At 39.3% G+C, this 21,591-nt stretch overlaps 1 protein-coding gene across 1 annotated transcript in view; it reads right to left on the bottom strand.

The window, feature by feature from the left end:
• Window positions 1-21,591, bottom strand: part of LOC145408603 (uncharacterized) — a 61,214-nt gene that overhangs the window by 14,568 nt on the left and 25,055 nt on the right. Inside the window, exons 4-6 of the mRNA XM_080279291.1 lie at window positions 20,392-20,531; window positions 5,730-6,001; window positions 4,107-4,195 (exon numbers count right to left, since the gene is read on the bottom strand). Of these exons, the coding sequence (XP_080135417.1) occupies window positions 4,107-4,195; window positions 5,730-6,001; window positions 20,392-20,531 (501 nt within the window). The remainder of the gene's footprint in view (window positions 1-4,106; window positions 4,196-5,729; window positions 6,002-20,391; window positions 20,532-21,591) is intronic.

Raw genomic sequence — 21,591 nt, 5'->3', positions numbered from 1 at the left:
CCACGCTTAGGTACACCCATTATCTAAATCCAGACAGAAAATACAATCTTTTTCCTCACTTGCAAAACACAAACAACCACCCTGTTTACGAGACAGCAATATATATTGCGAAAATAACAAGGTAAAATTATAAAGATGAACGTAAAATGATAGAGAAAGATGAACATGTTATGACGGAAGAAGAACGTTTTCCCCGTCTGTAAACGTATTTATTTCTGCTTTGTATCTGTATTCGTAATAATTAGACTTATTGTTAGTTCTGAAACTGCATTACGATTCTATTTTTAGCCATTCTCGTGTGTGGGAGCTGGAAGTTGTGACACAACTTCCTTATTGCTAATCGGACTGACCCTCCACTTTATTCTCCCGTGGCAGAGTCTAGCCTTGGAGGACGTGCAGTTTTCTCATTTAGGACTGAAAATTCAACTCTCGCTCCCTTTTCCAAGCATGGGCACAATGATAACGTAAAAAATAACTCGAAACTACCATAAATATATATCAAAAAGGTGAAAATGTATTCATAACTTTTTTTTTTTTTTTTTCAGCCATTCCTAACAGATTATGTACTGAAATCATTCGATATCACAGTACTGCACTTCTAAGTTAAATATGTACTGTTCTGGTATGTACTTGTAAGTCAAAGCACTGGTACCAGTTAACCTGATTTATATGATTACCAATGATTGGCGTCGGAATGTTTCCTTGTGTTTACGTACAGTATTTGTGTGTTGAAGTTTTGCTCTGGAGTACTGTATTTGTGAGTTATAATATTAAATAAACCTTCTAACCACTTAAAGTGCTTTCTAGTGATTACCAGTGACAGATAACAGCAAAACAACACATTTGGGGGATCTAGGGAGCAAAATACGGAGTAGTTTAAATATACGCGATTTCGTACCTAACACGGCACGGTAGGAACGAAACCCACGTGTTCCGTGCGAGTTACCTGTATATATATAAATCTGATTTAAACCATGCAAAACTACAATAAATCACTTTTACAGTGCTATATAGATTATGGTTACTTATTCATTTTCTTGAGCTGTAAAGCAAAAGAAAAAGACACAAATTTTTTTATGATTCTCGGCCGCATATTCATTTCGCAATCTATTTCTTTGATCGGTCAGTGCAAATACATCTTTTATGGCTGAATGCTGGTTGTGGTGTTATTTTAAAGATGAATAATTGTAGTTTATTGTAGTATATGCAAAAAAGAAAAAGGAAGAAAACAAAGTCAAAATGACGAGGTGAGTTAGGTAAAAACCAAAAGTTTTATACCTTGCCGTAGTAAAATATTCACCAATAAAAATCTAATAAAGAAATATAAATCTTGATTAAACCACACAAAACTACAATAAATTGCCTTCACAGTGTTATATAGATTATGGTTATTTCTGCATTATAATGGGCAGTAAAGCTACAGGAAAAAGATGCAAATTCTTTTATGATTCTTGGGTGCACATTCACTTCGAAATCTTTTCCTTTGATCGGTCAGTGTAAATACATCTTTTATGACTGAAAGATGGTTGTGGTGTTATTCTAAAGATAAATAGTTGTAGTTTACTGTTTTATATTCAAAAAAGGAAAATAAAGAAAAAAAAGTCAAAATGACAAGGTGAAGTTAGGTGAAAACCAAAAATTTTATACCTTGCTGTAGAAAAATATTCACGAATAAAAATCTAATAAAGATATATAAGTCTGGTTTAAACCATGCGAAACTACAATAAATTGCCTTTACAGTGTTATATAGTATACTGGGCGGTAAAGCAAAGAGAAAAAAATGCAAATTTTTAAATGATTCTAGGCCACATATTCACTTTCAAATCCTTTTCTTTGGTCAGTCAGTGTAACTACATCTTTTATGACTGAATGCTGGTTGTGGTGTTATTTTAAAGATGAATAGTTGTAGTTTAGCACAGTATATTCAAAAAAGGAAAACAAAGAAAATAAAAAGTAAAAATGACAAGGTGATGTTGCGTGAAAACCAAAAATTTTATAAATTGCCGTATAAAAACATTCAGCAATAAAAATCCAATAAAGATATATAAATCTGGCTTAAACCCTGCAAAACTACAATAAATTACCTTTTGAGTGCTATACAGATTATGGTTATTTATTCATTTTAAATAAACTACCTTTACAGTGCTATACAGATTATAGTTATTTATGCATTTTACACACACACACACACACACACAAATCCAGAAATAACGGATAGAACTTGGAAAAGTGCGAGGCAATTACGTGACCTCCAACCATCACGACAGCAACAACACAACTGCATTTGCTCCTTGTCCTGAGACAAAGAAATGAGTCATACCACACATGCACTGCCCACCACGTACAAAGCAACCATCACACGACATCATGCCCGAGTTTCTTTCTCATGACACGTAAATGCAATTTATGGTGAATATTTTACAGAAGCATCTTAAAATGACGATTAAAAGCGTTTTCGGAATCTCTGAGGTTGGATTTGAAATGATGCACAAAATCGTCATCAGAATCTCAAAGGGTTAATATCCCCACTGTTCATCACTACCTTTCCCTCATCATTCTTCACACACTGCTCACCTATGATATCGCTATTTTCCCTCTACATCGGTCACCTTAAAAATCACATTTTTCCTTTCCCCACTATTTAAGGTTATCAAGTAAAGAACTCTGAGACCCAGACTTTGCCCTGTAAATCTCTCTTCTAGCTCTATGCTTGGCAGCCAAGTACTCCTCCTTGCTACTGCCCTTTGTCCACTACCGGAAAAGCCTTCTTTTCTCCTTAACTGCAGCTCCTACACCCTCATCCCACCACCAAGTTACTTTATGTCTTAGGGGGCCCCTTGTCCAACCACACAGAATCAGTAACTTCGAAGAGGTAGTTCTTGAGGACTCTGTACTGCTCACTAACATAATTCTGAAACTGCTCTATTCTCTCCCCCATCCTTTAATAACCTTGATCGACACTTGCATGTTCTAGTATACTCTAGCAACAACAGTTCTCTATTCCAGAGCTTTCTTACATTGTGTAGCACTCTGAATGCTTTATCTCAGAAAGTGAAATCATATTACATAATTTAACAAACACCTAAATAAAACATTAAGAAGAAAGAGAGAATGAAAACTAATGCATAATGTTACAAAGTGTCTCTGCTCACAACAGCAAGTTATCTGGTAAGTCTGACTCGTAGCTGAAGATGCGAAAAATACTGGGTACCTTCCAGTAACACCCAGCTAGCACTCCTGCTTCTTAATAATATCTTAGTCTGAAAATGGGATGTTTCAACAGGACTCAGATTACAACCCTGGACTACGAAAATTCTTTCAAAGACAAAGCTTTATTGATATTTACTGCTCTAGCATGCTTTCTCATGCACTGACAAATGACAAACTTACACAAAGCTATATATCTTCCCACTAACAACAGGATGGGAAGGTCAAAATTAAGTCACGTAACTGGAAGTTATGGTGAAACGTGAACATGAATGGCATCTGCATTATCCTATGAACAAGTGATGATAGAATGTACAATGAAGACATCACGAGATACTGACAAAAAAGTAAAAGAACAAATATGCACGGTGTACTAATAATGCAAACAATGCATATGCATCTTATTGAAAATATCCATGGAACTGGAAATGTATTAAATTCATAATAAATCAATTTAATACAATTACACGGAAACTGTTAAAAGTTTAGAGGAAACAATAATACAATGTGGTGACAGAAGAGAAAAATGGGATACTTAGTAGTGTAGCACTTCCTACATTAATTCCGTTATCTAAAGCATAAATTCACAGCCCCTCAAATGGCTCACAAGTGCAAAGCTTTGTACTTCAATAACTGCTCTTCAAACAACATTTTCCAATCAATACTGTTGGCCTTTCATGCTTGGTCAATATGACGACATCTTTACTTATTTCGACGGTCACCAGATAGTTAACTTCTTAGTTTGAGAAACCTCTTAAATTCCAGATGCTTGAAAGAATCTCTCTGAACTATGGTCAGTCCATTTTTTTATCTAACCAATAAATTATTTATTTCAGGTGAGCGGCCTCTGCAACTGAATGAGTTATACAATATACCTGTACAATCTGTATATTCATTACCTCTGTGTGTTTTCTTTTTCTTTTCCTCTTTCTGCTCTCCTCGTACAGTGCAGATGTGTCCCTTCCATCTCTCAGCTGTGAGTATGACTCTGAAAACACAATGCAATAAAAATGCACGATTATCAGTTATCACAGTATATATTATCATCCTCACCATTGTTAAAAATGTTTATATACACCCTTAAACTCACAGACAAAACCTGTGTTCAAATGATTCAAACATAATAATAAGTAATGTAACAGAAACATGTGGAACATGAGGAGGTGGTTTTATTTCTACAGTTGCTACACCCTTGCTATGTACAGTTAAGAATATATGAAACAAAAACAATTTGGAGGCATCCATCCACAAAAATAATGAGTGGGTTCTAGCTGACTAGTAGGAGAGAGGTGAAGAGGAGGGAGTGATAGGAGGTGAGCGCACTTGGAGGTGAAGGTCAACATAAAGCACATCATCCTTAATAATTCTGTTTCCACTCATCACACTCAATCCACCCACCCAACATCCAATCCTGCATTGCCCCATGAGGAGTGTAAGAGCCCGGAGCTAGGCAAGTTGGTCCTGACATTTAGTTAGTGACCAGCCTCACTCAACCCTGAGTGGTACTACATGAACAATGAACCCCAACTACCCCTTGGATATAAACCTTCACCAGCTCAATCTGATTGGAGCGCTGTAATTACCCAATAAACCACCAGGAGCCAAAATTTAGCTATATGGTTACCACCCTGCACAGTATATGGTTTCCTGGTGAACAAGGAAACCACTTGGCTTGTCACTCAGTGTAGAATCACCCACAGGCAGAACGAAGAGGAAAGAATGAAGGAAAGAAAGACGCGAGGGAGTGTAAAGTCACCCATGGGCAGAAGGATGAGGAAAGACTGAAGGAAAGAAAGACAGAGGAGGATGGAAGGAAAGGATGGATGAGACGAAAAGTAGACACCTGAAAGTAGCACTACATCAAGTGAGTGGATGGTGAGTGTCCCCACCTACTACCTCTAAGCTTTTAAATTTCAGACCATACCAAACTCTCACACTCATTTGTTAATGAGGGGAATGACATACCTTTATGAAATCCTCTTGATCATTCAGTTCAGACTACTGCTTACAATAATATCAAGACCTTAAGAGCACAACTCATTTTTCTTTCCTGTGCAGCTGTACCTTCTATTTCCTCTGTACATTTACATTATGTTTTCTATTACTGTACTTCAGTACCAAACTTCACCAATTTAGGTCTCTCTCCATTCACCAGTACATCAGAATTACCTAATCTCTCAACAAACACCCTTTCACTCCCACCTACATTAACTTTTGGACCATGCTGCTTGCAGTCTTCCACAGTTTTCTGAACCAGACTGCAAAGTTTCTGCTCCATAAAGGCAGTAAATACAGCACCATCTGTATTTTCTGATACAGTGCACCCTTTATTATCCATCGTCAGCTGCGCACACCACAATTTCTCTCATAACCCCAACCACACAGGTCATATACTAAACAACCACTGGGACATGGCACAAACCTGACATTTATAAAAACTGTTAAAAGAATTAATTTTTACTAACCTTAAAATTCAAAGAAGGAAGACAATCACTATACAGCAGCTGCAATAAGGTACCTACCACTAGCAGGTGTAACAATGCGAGAGCCATTCTTGAGTGCCAACATTGCTGCTGCAGCATCCACATCTTCCCGATGTACCCCAGACCCTGGTCCCCCAGCTCCAGAAGATCCCAGGCGACGTGCAAGGTATGGGAAGAGCTCAGGGTCAGGAAGGTTGGCTGGAGGGATGGGTTTAGAGGGAGAGGCTGCAGGGCTTTCCACCACTACACTGTTGCCACCAGTCCTCACACCACCTGCTCCACTAACACCAACACTTTCACACCCAGGTCGACTGTAGAGAAAACATTCCTATGTACATTACTGGCAGTAACTTCAAGAAACAATAACCAAATAAAAAAATTTCAGTCATCTGCATCAGTATCAAGGAATGGAAGTCTAATAATATTTAATTCATGTTTTCTTTGGAGATGTGAGATATATTCATACATGTCTTGCTTATCTTTCTTCACATTTTCCAATAATTTTCAATAAACCTACCCTTTAAGATAAATACATCCATACATCCATATACAGTATATACATACACTATATATATCTGATACTTTCAAAAACCTTCTTACATCTTACCTTAACTATATTACATATATACTGTACATTATACACAATAAGACCTCACTATAACAGACTAATTGGGGCCCAAACCATTCCGAAAAATGCGAAATTCCGATAAAAGTGACATCCGGACTTCCCCATGCTAAATCGGAATTTTTCCAATATATGAGACATTAGTCTGGACAGAATGAACGGTTTTTAAACTGTTTTGACTACCACTGCGGTACTATACTGTGTTATAACTTCACTACATTAATCATATGGTATAATATATATAATACATGTAATACTGTACTGTACACTGATAAACATGTCTCTTTATTAACCTTATTGTGGTTAACACAGCTGAAGTGGTCAAGCAGTCTGGACTGCTTCTGGCTTTATCGGACTTTCTCCGACATAAAGGAATTTAGTCCAGTGGCTCCGCGAGTCCGATAAAAGTGAATTCCGGTCTATTGAAGTCCGTTATATTGACGTAATAGAGCCAAAGGCATGTCTGGGACTTGGTTTTGTCTGGGACTTGGGAAAAATGCCCCTGGACAGGTACTTATTGACCCCAACCCAACATTGAAAGCCAACTATATAACTCCCTACTGGACATGCACAGCATCTATTTAAGACCCTATGCACACAAATAAGGGACAGAATCCATGAAATAAATGAAAAGGAACCAGGTTGTTGTGCTGCACTTAATCCTTTGCACTGTGAATTATCTTTGTTTTCTTACTTGTGCCATGCCAGTGTTGCATTCTGCACTTAATCCTTTGCACACTGAATTCTAATTTCTTAACACTGCACAACACTGTAAATTCCCATGTGGTCTAGTGGCAAGGTATTGCAGTTTATTCACTGTTTATGCAGAAAAACGAGCACGTGGGCAGCCATAGTGATGAGCGTGCAGTCACGACGGTAGGTAGGCAGGAACTGGGAAGAATGCAGGGGCACTCTAACGGACGTTCTTCACAGCGTTCACCTGTGCAAGTGTCACGTTTCCTGTCACTGCACTCCTTCTCTGTACAACCCCCAAACCCATCACGTTTACAGTGACTCTGCTCTCTCTATTCCCATTCATTAGACTTTCAACTATTCTTTCCATGTGGTCCTTACTTCGTCCCCATGGGTTAATGATCTATCAATTACATCCTTCACACTTTCACATTTCTTTCTGCTGTCACTTCTACATTTCCACACCTCTTTCCAGAATAAATTCCTATTTTCAGAGTAATCTGCATTAATTTTTCTTCCTTGATCATCATTAACTTCCTCTTTTTTCCTCTTCACTAGTCTCTTTATGTGCTTCTTGCTCTCAATATATTCGTTTCTTATTTCAATTGGTCCCCTGTCCTGTAACCACTCTAGCCACTTCTTCCTCTTTTCCTCCACTACTCTCTTAACCTTTTCATCCCACCATGCCGTACTTTTCGTCTTATTGTTACCCTTGCCACACCACAATACTTCAGCAATTCTAACTAAGCAATTTCTATATGCATTCCAAAGGCTGTCCAGATCCATTTCATTCCAATTCAGTGATTCTAATTCCTCCCCTACTTTGGTCCTGTAATCATTTCTTTGATCCTCAGCAGCTTGACTTTCAGACTTTCTCCCTGACTGCTCCTCTCCTGGTCCACCTCACTCCTCTCAGCTTGATCTTGCATACCATAATCACATGATCTGACAGACCTCCACATCATCCTCTCATGGCCCTCGTACTAGCAACCATTCCCAGCATCGACCTCTCTACGAGCACATAATCAATCAGGCTTCTTACAACACGATCCCCATTCCCTCTACACCATGCATATTTATGTGCATCTTTGTGTCTGAAATATGAGTTACAAATGCACAACATCCTTTCCTGACATACCCTTTAGTTGCTTCTCATTATCATTTTTTCTTGGCACTCCATTACAACCCAATATGTCATCCTCAGGACCAGTGCCTACTCTTCCATTCACATCGCTCATTACGATCACTTTATAGTTCCTGGGCATTTCTCCCACTACTTCATCCAGCTCATCCCAAAACCTATCTTTCTCTCCCTCACTCCTGTCATCACACAGTACATATGTTACAATCACAGCCACTTTCACCTTCTCAAACTTTAACTTGACATACATGCATCTCGAGCTGACACATTTGTAATCTCTAATTCCACTCTGCCACACTTCATTCATCAACAAAGCAACTCCTTCCTTGCATCTTCCTCGCCCATTCATGCCCAACCTCACACACTTTACACCCTCCCACTCCTCCATTTCTCACCCTTTCATCTTTGTTTCACAGAATGCCATCATGGTATATCTCGCACTCTGGAGCACATTCCCCACTTCCACCCTCTTGCTCTCCTCATTCACACCTCTCACATTCCACACAGCCATGCGAATCTGACCATTTGGTTGGGGCCACGGGCAGGTATTGGGCTCTCCGAGGCTCTCCAAAACATTTACCTTATATCTCTTTTGTAACCCCATCCATATACAGATTAAATGACCATGGAGGCATGACACATCCCTGTTTCAATCCAACTTTCAAAAGGAAAAATTCACTCAGTTCACTGTACACAAGCACTGCAGCCTGAGCACCCTCATACATACTCTTCACAGCATTCAGCAACTTTCCATTCACTCTATATATTCTTAATACTTTCCACTTTCCTTGTCTATCCATCCTGTCATATGCTTTCTCCAAATCCATGAAGGCTGCATACAACTTCTTCCCCTTCTCTAGAAATTTTTCCAGTAAAGACCCAAGAATATCTGATCTGCACAACCTCTTCCCTTCATAACATCTCCCTGGTCTTTTTCATTGACTTTCTCTGCTATTTCCCTAATTCTGTCAAAGTATCCTATCATATATATACTTTTCCTATTACACCAAGAAGACAAATGCCCCTATGATTACCCCACACTTCTTTTTCCCTTTTTCCTCCCCCTCTCCTTTTAGTTTTATGCTGTGTCCCCTTTTTTTGATATGGGCTAAGGCATTACCCCTGGGTTGAGGAGTGCGGTTTTGAAGTGTTCAGCACTTTATGACCAGATGCCCTTCCTGATGTCTACCTGTGACCTTTGGGTGGACTTGATCCTCCCACCCTTCAGTCTGAGCACTCTACGCCACTGAGACACAGCTGCTACAACCAGGTAGGTGACAGGAGAGCACTATCTCTCCCGGAAAGACTGCTTATCCTAGGGCAGCACGAACTCACAACTCTTCGGTCTCGAGTCAGGTGCTCTACCACTGATCTGCCATGCCTCCTTTGTACAGGGGAATAATTACCGTATTTCGCGGCATGTAAGACGCAGCATTGTGAAAGACGCACCCTAATTCTGGCAGGGCAGTTCTGTGAAAAAAAAGTTTGCCCCAACCAAGACTGCAGTAAGGTTTCTTGATAAGAGCCATTACCACACAGATACACACTCACCTTTCAGAATCTATTCATTACTGATCATCAGCCTTTGGTTTCTTTTTTTATATACAAAGAATGGTACAGGAAAAGAAAACAATGCCCCTTCTTGACAAAACGTGACTGATATGAGCCACTATCACTTAGATACACACTCACCTTTCAGAATCTATTCAGTACTGCTCATCATCCTTTAGTTTCTTCTTTTATGTACAAAGAATGATACAGGAAAAGAGAAAACAAAACCCCATCTTAACAAAACGTGACTTCAAACCACGAGGCCATCTCAACTTTGTTGATAAATATGTATCAGTAAACTGATATAAACACTGTTTTTAATATTTTATGAATTTAAAACCACAAATGAAGTCAATAAACTCTATTCTTTCATTCACTGACGAAAACATAAAATACAATGAATGTTCACATCAGTTCATTTATCCTAAAAGAACCCCGTCATATTCCACACCCGTTACGGAATTTCCTCACATTGCCTTGACTCAAGCACAATATCAGATGACTACCATCATTAATCATGCACTCCAACTAACCTGTAATTACCTCCACAAATAATATAAAAAGGTAGCACTTGTAAATACACAAATTACAATGTTTTACAACCAAAGTTCAAAGCAAGGCTGCTTGGGAACAGGATAGATAGCTGTTTTTACTCTCTTCTCTCAGTATCACTTCTTCACTGTCAGCTATGTTTGCCTTGCAGCATCAACAATTAAAAATGTATGGTTCACTGATCATAATTTACTATAAACATTCATTTCAAAACATACTATGGTGAAAACATCCACTGTTACACCTTAGTAACACTGCTGCCTCCCAGTCGCTAGACAGCAGTCTCTACCCCTTCCTCTCAGTATCACTTCCTCACTGTCAGCGATGTTTCCCTTGCAGCATCAACAGTTAAAAATACGTTCTTCACTGATCACAATTTACTAAAAACAGACATTCATCTCAAAACATGTCGAGAATGGTGAAACTATCTCTTAGCAACACTGCTGCATCCCAAGCGCTAGACAACTGGCTCAACCCTCTTCTCCCAGTATCACTCCCTTACTGTCAGCTGTTTTCCTTGCAGCATCCACAATTAAAAATGCATATTTCTCTTACCAGAATTTGCTAAAAACAGACATCCATCTCAAAACATTCGAGTACTGTGAAAACATCCATTTTTGGTCTTACCACTGCTGCCTCCTAGTCGCTATGGTACACACACACACACGCACACATGTACACACCACATGCAACATTCGCTCACCTCTGAAACATTTACATCAGTCCGTTTTGGAGTACCCAGTGGCTTTATTATATGCCAAAAACATCAAAATGTATTTGGTTGTTCAATATAAATATCATCACTTAAGGACATGAAACATCTCAAACAATTTATTCATCCAAACATCGTCAGTGCAAGACTAAAGGTGTACAGCACCATTGATCCTAAATTTTCCATGGTTGCATCTGTCATGATCACCTAAAACCTATATTCACTTCATATTACTGACATGGTGAAAATTTCACTCGTCTTCAAATCCTGAGAATTCATCACTACTTCCCCCGAGTCCTGAAGCATCACTGGAAGTCATCACCTCAGTCATCATCACTGTTTCACTGTCACTTTCATACAGTAAATGGTCCTCAGTAGCCTGCCATCCACTGAATTGCTTATACCACACTTCATACGATTTTAACTTGGCAATCGTTTTAACTGAGCACAGGCGATATTCAGACTTGGGGCATTTGATACAGCCCACATTAACCTCCTCAGTACATGTTTCCTGAACTGAATAAAATCATATGGCGAGCATGAATAAACTACCCTATAAAATACATTGCTGGGCTGAAGGGATTATAATAAGCAAATTATCAGTTCCCTAGCCTGACTCTTCCCACTTCTACTTCCTTAACTACACCCACACCAAACTCTCACCTACACCTTAAGATTCTGGTCGTTTCGGCCATAACGTCCAAAATGACAATCGATTTTACAACCTAACCTAACCTAACCTAACCTAACAAATTTGGACGTTACGGCCTAAATGATCCCCATTGCCAATCATGAAAGCTTTGCTTAGGCAGCAGAGATGCAGAGAGTGAACGTTGTCAATCATTCTGATCGCTTCGTCTGCTAAGAATACAGCAGAAATGGCGGACGCTGATATGAATGCCCGTCAGGCACTGCTATTTCAGATATTGCATCAGTTATGCTACTCAGTGAATTTTATCCTATTTTCATAACAAAATACTGTAATTGGGTGTGCCCTGAGTTGCACAGACATTGCTAAAGTACTTCACTTAGCTGAAAAAGTGAAGCTGTAACTTCGTTAGCTTGCTAGAGTAGGGTGTACGCTAGACACTAAACTGCTAAGTTGCTAAACCGCTAAACCCCTTGACGGTATTGGCCAGTTGAGCTGAAAACAATCCTGTGAATGCTTTGTGTTCTTGAACTTGCATGTTTTAATATCTTCTGCATATATACACTCACAAAATATCACAAAAGTAACTGACCTAATTAGGGTTACTGAATTTCCATACGTGACGAAAGTCTGTTTTGATGACTTGGCAGTTTCACTAGCCAGCATCTCTCCAGCATGATTGCTTTGCTAGTTAGTGAATGGATGGCAAGCAAAGTGGTCATGATTGCCTTTCAGAAGGTTAGCAGACAGTTCACCAGTGAGCACGTTAGCTTGCTAGAGTAGGGTGTACGCTAGACACTAAACTGCTAAGTTGCTAAACCCCTTGACGGTATTGGCCAGTTGAGCTGAAAACAAACCGTGAATGCTTTGTGTTTTTGAACTTGCGTGTTTTAATATCTGCTGCATATATACACTCACAAAATGTCACAAAAGTAACTGACCTAATTAGGGTTACTGTATTTCCATACGTGACAAAAGTCTGTTTTGATGACTTGGCAGTTTCACTAGCCAGCATCTCTCCAGTATGACTGCTTTGCTCATTAGTGAATGGATGGCAAGCAAAGTGGTCATGATTGCCTTTCAGAAGGTTAACAGACAGTTCACCAGTGATCATGTACGTTAGCTTGCTGGAATAGTGCGGATGCTAAACTGTTAAATTGCTAAACCGCTAATTATCTTCACGATGTTAGCCAGTTGAGCTGTAAACAAACCCTGCGAAAGTTTTGTGTGTTTCTGATCTCGGGTGTTTCTTAAATCTGCTGCATATACACACTAGTGTATATTATTTTTAAAAATAAAATCAAGTCTGCATACTGTAGAAAACACCTGTGGTTGCTAAGCATTGAGATGATCATCTTTATAAGAGTTTCTTCTCTGTGAAGCCTAACTAACCTGCCTTAGTCTAACGTGCAGGACGCATGGGGATATTTTAAGGTAACTTTGAGACAAAAAAGTGCGTCTTATATGCCGCGAAATACGGTATATCTGCGTTCCAATCCTCTGGGACTCTACCTTCCTCCCAGGCCAATTTGCACATCTTCCTCATCCATTCTACTATTATCTCTCCCCAACGCTTCAGCATTTCACCGCACATTCCATCAATTCCTGGGGTTTTCCCAATTTGACTTTCTTCATTGCTTCCAAACTTCCATCCTACTGATTTCTTCCTCTCTTCTCACAAACCTCCGTCTACCAGCCATTCCCCAGCCACTTATACTTGCATTACTTTCATTCTCTATGTTCAACACTTCCTTAAACTGTTCTCTTCATCTGCTCACTTTTCTCCCTTCTCTACTAGCAATCTACCATTTTTATCTTTCACTCCCCAACCAACTTCTTTATCACCCTGTCTAAGAATTATCATGGCATAAGTCTATTGAGTGGCTGGGAAGATATATGGAAGAATTATTACAGAGATAGCAAGAGAGATATCAGAAGTCCTAGTGAGTGATGAACAGGGTGGCTTTATGAGTGGCAAAGGATGTGTGGATCAAATACAATATTCGCAGTAAGACAGTGGAAAAGGCATAAGGGAAGGACTATAAGGCGTTTTTTGGCATTTACGGATCTGAAAAAAAGCACACAAAAAGGTAAACAGAGAATGACTGTGGAAGATTTTGTGCATATACGGTGTACATGGTAAGCCATTAGGTGCCGTCATGAGTTTTTAAGATGGCAGCAAAGAATGTGTAAGGGTAAATGGGCATCTAAGTGATTGGTTCATGATCAATGTGGGCATGCAACAAGGTTCTGTGATGTCTCCATGGTTGTTCAATATATCTATTGATGGGGAGATGAAAGAAGGAAAAACATGAGTACTGGAGAGGGAGATGGTGTTGGGAATGAATGGTGACAGATGGTATATCTCAAATTTGTTGTATGCTGATGATGCACTGGTACTTGCAAATACCGGACAAGTGCTTGGCAGACCAGTGCAGAGTTTTGTAGATGTCTGTGAACATCATGCCTTGAGAGTTAATGAACAATAGAGTAATGTGATGATTACTGAAAGAGAAGATGACTCCCTGTGTGATGTTGCAGTGAATAGAGAAAGAATGGAATTGGTGAGAGTTCAAATACCTGGGTACCGTGATAGAAAAATAGAGGAAAATGTGCAAAAGAAGTGGAATGTAGAGTGACACAAGTAAAGAAAGTAGTTGGTGCTATGAAGGCTTTGATAAAAAACAGAGGCTTGAGTGTTGTAGCTGCGTGAGGCTTACACGAAGAAGTGTTAATGTCAACTTTAACGTAGGATGCGAGACTGTTGAGGAATGTATGTGGAGTACAGAGTGTGGATACGATACGGAATTATATGATTTGTGAAAGATGCGGAGCAAGGAAGTCTGTGGACACCAGAATCGAATAGAGTGTACCGAGATGGTTTGGTCATGTGGCAAGAATGGATGACAACAGAGTGGTGAAAAAGGTATACCTGAGCAAATCTGAAGGAGGAAGGAGGCGAGGTAGGACAAGAAGGTGGAGGGATATGGTGGATGAGTGTGTGAGGAAGAGAGGTATGGAAGTTGGTGAGGCTAAGGAACTGACAAGAGACCGAGATGGCTGGATGAATTTTGTGTGGATATGTGTATAACCAGGGACTTGGCACCCTTTTTTAACGTGACTGAACTCTATCAGATAGGTATATGTAAAGCGATATAAAGTAGATTTTCCCCCCCCCTAGTTGATGGAGCTAGGATTCCATGGGCTTGAATGATGAGTGAATGGAAGTGTAGCCCATTGAACTGGGCAAACTTAGGCTGTCTGGATACAGCTCACCCTGACCCAGAGTGGGAAAGGAGGTCCGGATGATGACGCTGGATGGTGATGATGAACAGTGATGCAACAGTGACGTGAATTCCACTCACTTGGTGTAGTGTTGCTCTCGGGTGTCTGCCCTTTCCTCTCCTCTGCCCTTCCTTCCTTCCATTCTCCTCTGTCTTTCTTTCCTTCATTTTTTCCTCGTCCTTCTGCCTATGGGTGACTTTACACTCCCTCTTCTGTCTTTCTTTCCTTCATTCTTTCCTCTTTCTTCTGCCTGTGGGTGACTCTATACTGAGTGACAAGCCAAATGGTTTCCTGTACACAAGGAAACTATTTACTATGCTGGGAGGTAACCATATATCCAAATTTTGGCGCCTGGTGGTTAGTGGGTAATCACAGTGCTCCAATTGGATTGAGCCGGTGAAGGTTTATATCCAAGGGATGGTTGGGGTTTACTGCTCAAGTAATGCCACTCAGGGATGAGAGAGGCTGGTCACTCTCATCTTAAAATCATTTTTTTTAATTTAAATCAGATTTTTTTTATTTTTTATTTTTTTTTTCCCACCCTGTTCGTGCCTTTGGGAATTCTGTCAAAACAGCACCATACTGGGTCTTTTATCCTCCCACTTGCTGCAATGCATCCATTACGCATGACTGTATATCAATAATCAAATAAACAGACTTACAAAAGTGAAAATAATACAGTACAAGTCCCATTATTCGGCATCTACGGGACCAGGATGATGCCGAGAAATTAGATTTGCCGAATGATCAAAAACCTACCCACTCAGTACCTTAAATATATTGGTGAACACTCATCACCACTTACGGTACGGTATTACAACTGTGTTTGGAGAGTACTGTATACTGTACAATACTGCAATCAATACAGTACTATACCTGAATCTGAAATACAGTTTATATATACAGTAATCCCGCATTTTTTGCGGATTTTTTGTCTACGGCTTTGCCCTCTCGCGGATTTTCTTAGCATTAATAAGTTCAACTAAAATATCCTTGAATATACAGAAAAAAAAAAAAATTGAAATTCCCGCAACTTCCAATTGTAGCGCGGTAAACTCACGCCACCCTCTGTCCCTTTCCCGCGGCCCCTCTGCCAGTGTTACCATATCTAGCATAATTTTATTCTTTTAGCATAATTTTGATAAAATTTTCGAGTCTGGAATATTTTTTAGCATATTAGAAGTTTTAGCATCATTCTAGTATAATTTAGAATGGAATGGAATATTTTTGGAATAATTTTATAAAAGCTACAAATCAGAGAGAGAGAGAGAGAGAGAGACGAATAAGGTAAGATGTAAGGTTTGAATAGTTGGTTACTTTCAGTTTGGGCTTGGTTGGGTTGGATTAGGTTAGGTTAGGTTTTAGGTTAGGTTAGGTTTTAGGTTAGGTTCGGTTTGGTTCGGTTAGGTTTGGTTAGGATAAGTTTGAGCTTTGTATTTTACCCATGAAACCTAGGTTTTTCCGATGGATTTTGGTATGATTCATTCGATTTTCAGCTTCATTTCAGTCGGAAATGACCATTTTCTGTGTTTCCCCCCCTCCCTATAACCCCCGATTCCCCAAAGCTCCCCCATTGTTGCAGGGGGATGGGGGGGGGTCATATCTCAAAATCTGGTTATTTCCGACGGAAATGATGCTCAAAATCGAATGAATCACATCAAAATCCATCAGAAAAACGTAAGTTTCGTGGGAAAAAGCAGTATGGGCAGAAAACCGATATTTACCCTTTTACTGTATGTAGGTTCATTTTAATATTTTCATAGTAAACAGTACATAATTAATATGTAGCATGACTATGTATAGAATTTTATTATTTAGCTTCAAGTTAGCATAATTCATTTTTTACTTGGAACAAATTTGCTCAATCTAGCATAATTTTTTCACTGCCCTAGCATAATTTCGTTGTTTGGATATGGCAACACTGCTCTCTGCCCCACATTCTTCAGTCAACGCCTCACTGCCTCACGTGTTTGGTGTTCTTGTAACTGCACTATGATACGAGCCTCTTGCCTCCCACTTGCTTTCCACATGGCCCCAGGACGTAAGCCAGCCTCACCAAAGGCTAATAATACAATTAGTAAACACTCCAAAGTGACAAAACGATCAAGAAAAGTTATGACAGCAGAAAAAATTGTGTTACTGGACAAGCTAAGAAGCGACCGTGCGAGTGTTTGCTATCACCAGTTAATGCATCTTTTCATTTTGTACTGTTTTGTGAATAAATGTGTAGATAATTGTGTATTACAGTACGGTGTTTACGTTTTTCCTTCATAATGGAGTATGTGCTTTCAATCTTGTAAGAAGGTATTTCGGGATGAGTATGGAGGTTTCGGGACAATTCGCAGTCACAACAAACACAAGATAATTCGCCTTCATTAATGAAGATAGCTATGGGTGACGCTAGAATATAATTCAAAGGCGACTACAGCGAGGAAGAAACAAGTTAATTATTGACTAAACGTGCAACTAGTAAATAATGTCCAGAACCTACGCTACTGAACATAGACTTTGCTGGATCCCGGATCCCCCTGAAATATAGTTATTAAAGTATTGATTAATTAATAATAAGTATATTTATAAAAGTATTGATTAGTATATTTATAAAATGGCGGGGAATCGTCCAGGGTGAGAATTGTTCTGAAGGGGAATCGTCCATGTTTTGACGGGGAATTGTCTGACGGCGAATTGTCTCGCAATCAGTATGGACATGGACTGTGTGATGGGCAGCATGGTGGACACAAGTGCAAGATTCAATTGTTAATAGAGTATTCGCGGATTTAAATTTTCGCGGGGGTTACAAGAACGTAACTACCGCGAAACATGCGGGATTACTGTATATATATTAGTGAACATATACAAGTGTAATGACACAGTAGGCATACAAGTCAGATAACACTTCCTGGATGGCCGAAATGATACGGAATATTACCTACCAGCTCAGTACATCACTTGTATTGGTGAACTCATCACTACTTATATTATTACAAATATGTTTGGAGTGAGTACTGTATACAGTACTTTTTCCAAACAAAATAAAATAGTCGAAAAATTGCATAAAATAAAGTAAAGGGATCTGAATTGGTAAGGTCTTTCTGAGGAAAGTTATAACTTACATTTTTTTTTTTTTTTTTTTTTTTTTTACATGTGAAAGGAGAGTACTGATGGAAACAGTAATGTATTCCATGAACCCCTTAATAACCTCCGACATTAAACAACCCTTTACAGTACCAATGTCGAGTTAGTGAGCTATGGAAAAACTGTGAACAATTATGGGAATGGAACGAAGGTCACTGGTATGATTACACGACTCTAGCTACGATTCCAAGCAGTCAGGGGGTCAGTTAATCTCAGATGTTTTCTCCCATTTGGTAAATGCACCGTAACTTTATTAATTCTCCAGTCAATCATAGCGAATCATAGCATGGGTTTAGGAAGCTAAATAACACATTTCTAGATGCACCAGACGATTATCTTCACATAAGAAAATGGAAGAAATTAAATCCCTCTCTAAGTAGGTAAAGTTCTTCCATTCTTCTGAAATCAATTTATTTTTCTTAAAGATGGGAAGATAATCGTCTGGCTCACCTAGCAATGTGTTACTTAGCTTCCTAAACCCATGCTATGATTCGCTATGAGTCACGGAAAGATTGATAAAGTTACGGTGTATTTACCAAATGGGCGAAAACATCTGAGATTAACCGACCGCCTAACTGCTTGGAATCGTAGCGTAGGCATGTAAACATACCAGTGACCTTCGTTCCCTCCCCATAATTGTTCAGTTTTCTTTATAGCTCACACTAACTTAACATCACTGACATCGGCACTGTAAAATGTTGTTCAATGTCGGAGGTTATTAAGGGGTTAATGGGATATATTACTGTTTGCATCAATGCTCTCTCTTTCACGTTAAGCACAAAAACAAACAAAAGAATGAGAACTAAATGTACGTTTAACTTTCATCAGAGGGACCTTAGCAATTCATATTCCTCCAGTTTATTTTTAAGTATTTTTCTGACTTTAGGTCAGGTTAGGTTTGGTTAAATACAGTTAAACTCGGTTAGGTTAGGTTCAGTTAAACAGGACACTCCCACCATTATGCTGAGGAATAAAAATACTAGAGCTGTCACAGCCGTACAGCTAAAAACAACGGGGAAACTGATTTAACAAGCAACATTTATTTATGGGTAATGCATTAGTGTCATGGGCTACTTAATTACCAGTAAGTCATTTTCATGAAGGCATCAAGAATGAAAGAATTTCAAGAATTAGCGTGGGGGCTTGGAACGTAACCCTCGCTAATTTGGTGGGGGTGGTTACTGTAGTGTTTGATACTATGCAATATTGTAATCAATACAGTACTATACCTAAATCTGAATAAAAATATAGAAATTAGTGAACATACAGAAGTGTAATGAAACATTAGGCCTACAATCCACAGATATCACTTCCTAGACTGCCGAGATGATTCCGGACATATGCCGAACAATCAATGATTTTCGTAAATGGGACTATTTCTCAAAACTGCCGAAATGTCGGATCTACCGAACAATCAGCTGCCGAATAATAGGACTTTTACTGTAATGTGAATGGGATGTGGGAGATAGGTGATGCACCACAGGCTAGCACTTCTTGGTATGGGGGAGGTTACTCACACTATCAGATACTGAAGAAAGTTACCAACTTGTCTTTTATATTTTGTCAAATTTGGATCATAATCATAAGACTGAATCATGTTACTGTGAATTCAAATAAGAGTTTAGTTTTAACACTGAGTATAATCACATTTACTGTTATTATCAAAGAGCCTGTGGGTGACTACACTGAGTGACATGCCAAATGGTTTCCTGTACACTAGGAAACCATTTACTACCCTGGGTGGTAACCATAAAACCAAATTCTGGGGCTTGGTGGTTTAGTGGGTAATTATTGCGCTCAAATCGGATTCAGCCGGTGAAGGTTTATATCTGAGGGGTGGTTAGGGTTGATTGCTCATGTATTGCCACTCAGGGATGTGTGAGGCTGGTCACTCTCATCTTAAAGGTCGGGACCAACTGCCTAGCCCCGGGCTCCTACGCTTCGCATAGGGCAATGTAGGATTGGATGATGGATGGATGGATGGATGGATCAACGAGCCTTCTTTCCTCTGTTTTTTAATATCTGCCTTGTAACAAAAGGCAATCATTGGTGCCTGACTTGATCAAGATCAATACAGGAAATGTACAGGTCAAACAGACTTGATGCATCTGTACACTACACATCCATCACATTTCAAACAGACTTGATGCAACTGTACACTACACATCCATCACATTCTCTGTCTTCTTCACTTTTACTGTATTTAAATATTTAAAAAAAAAATCCATTTTGATTTAAATCATGATTTTTTCACTGATTTAAATCATAAAAACCCTGAACTCGTGTAAAATGCAGAACAGTATTGTGGAAAAATACCAGTAACTGTACTGTGAGAAAAATGAAGTATTTATTGCTGACCTGTTGTATGTGGCCTTAGTTGAAACCATGTATATGCGCTCAAGGTTGGAGTATGGGTGGAACGGAGTCTTGCTAAGGGCCTGAAGGAGGTTAGGACGATAGGCCGGGTCAACCATCCACAAAGACCCCTTCCCTAAGTTCTGAAACACAGGGAGAGACACTGAGTAACTAAGCTACACAAAGGAAATGGGAACAGTATGAAGGAATTTGATTTATATGCCAAGCCCTTTGTTCATCATGCATTAGCAAATATCTTTAATATCATCATCCGAATCCTATTGCCTGCTAAAAAATGTGAGCATGATTCAGAAATAGGAAAATGGAAGTTTACACGCTGGGCAGCTATCAACACAATATCAATGCATTCAGTGAAATGGAACACACAATTATTCACTCATCATAAAAAAAACTTTCGAAATTTTAACTTCACCATACTGTCAGAAGCCATTCACCCATTATTTTTTCTACATTCTCCTACACTCCTCATAGGGCAACAAAGAATTGGATGATGGATGGATGGACACTTCAATAAAAGGAGGTGGAATAAGGATATTTTGTTGGATACCAAGTTCGAAAGGGATTTAACAACGGTCTTTTGCATCTCTATATATGCTTCATCCATCCAGTTCCATCCTTTGACAATTCTTTTGCTTCTTCAGCTTCCTTGTCTCCACTTTCATATGCTGTATGTATGAAATTTTTTAGTAAATATGCTGTTCACCCAAAAAACGGAAATCTTAATCAACAAATAACCACTGAGCCTGATGGACTTAAAATTTTATATACATATATACCAGTACTTATACATGTGTGTGTGTGTGTGTGTGTGTGTGTGTGTGTGTGTGAGTTTTACGCTAGGTACCCTCTTTTTTTTTTTGGATAAGGGCTAAGGCGTTGCCCCTGGATAGAGGACTTTGGTTTGGAGCGTGTAGCATTTTATGACCGGATGCCCTTCCTGATGTCTACCAATGATCCTTGGGTGGATTCGATCCTCCGACCCTTCAGTCAGAGCGGAGCGCTCTAACCCACTGAGCCACGGCTGCTACATGACAGTGTCTATATAAATATCTATCTATCTATCGCCAGATGCCACAATCCCATAAGGGGTGGCCATTTGACTTTGTGTTATTTGCTTTACGGGGAGGGCACTAACCCTCCACCAACCCACTTGTTGACACGTAGGGAGCACGCATGGCTTGG

Source organism: Coenobita brevimanus, chromosome 78 (assembly GCF_032717465.1).
Source record: "Coenobita brevimanus isolate Jiangsu-jjx chromosome 78, ASM3271746v2, whole genome shotgun sequence".
NCBI classification, from domain to species: Eukaryota; Metazoa; Arthropoda; class Malacostraca; order Decapoda; family Coenobitidae; genus Coenobita; species Coenobita brevimanus.
The sequence above is the reverse complement of the archived record's forward strand: the minus strand, read 5'-3'. Positions and strand labels throughout refer to the sequence as shown.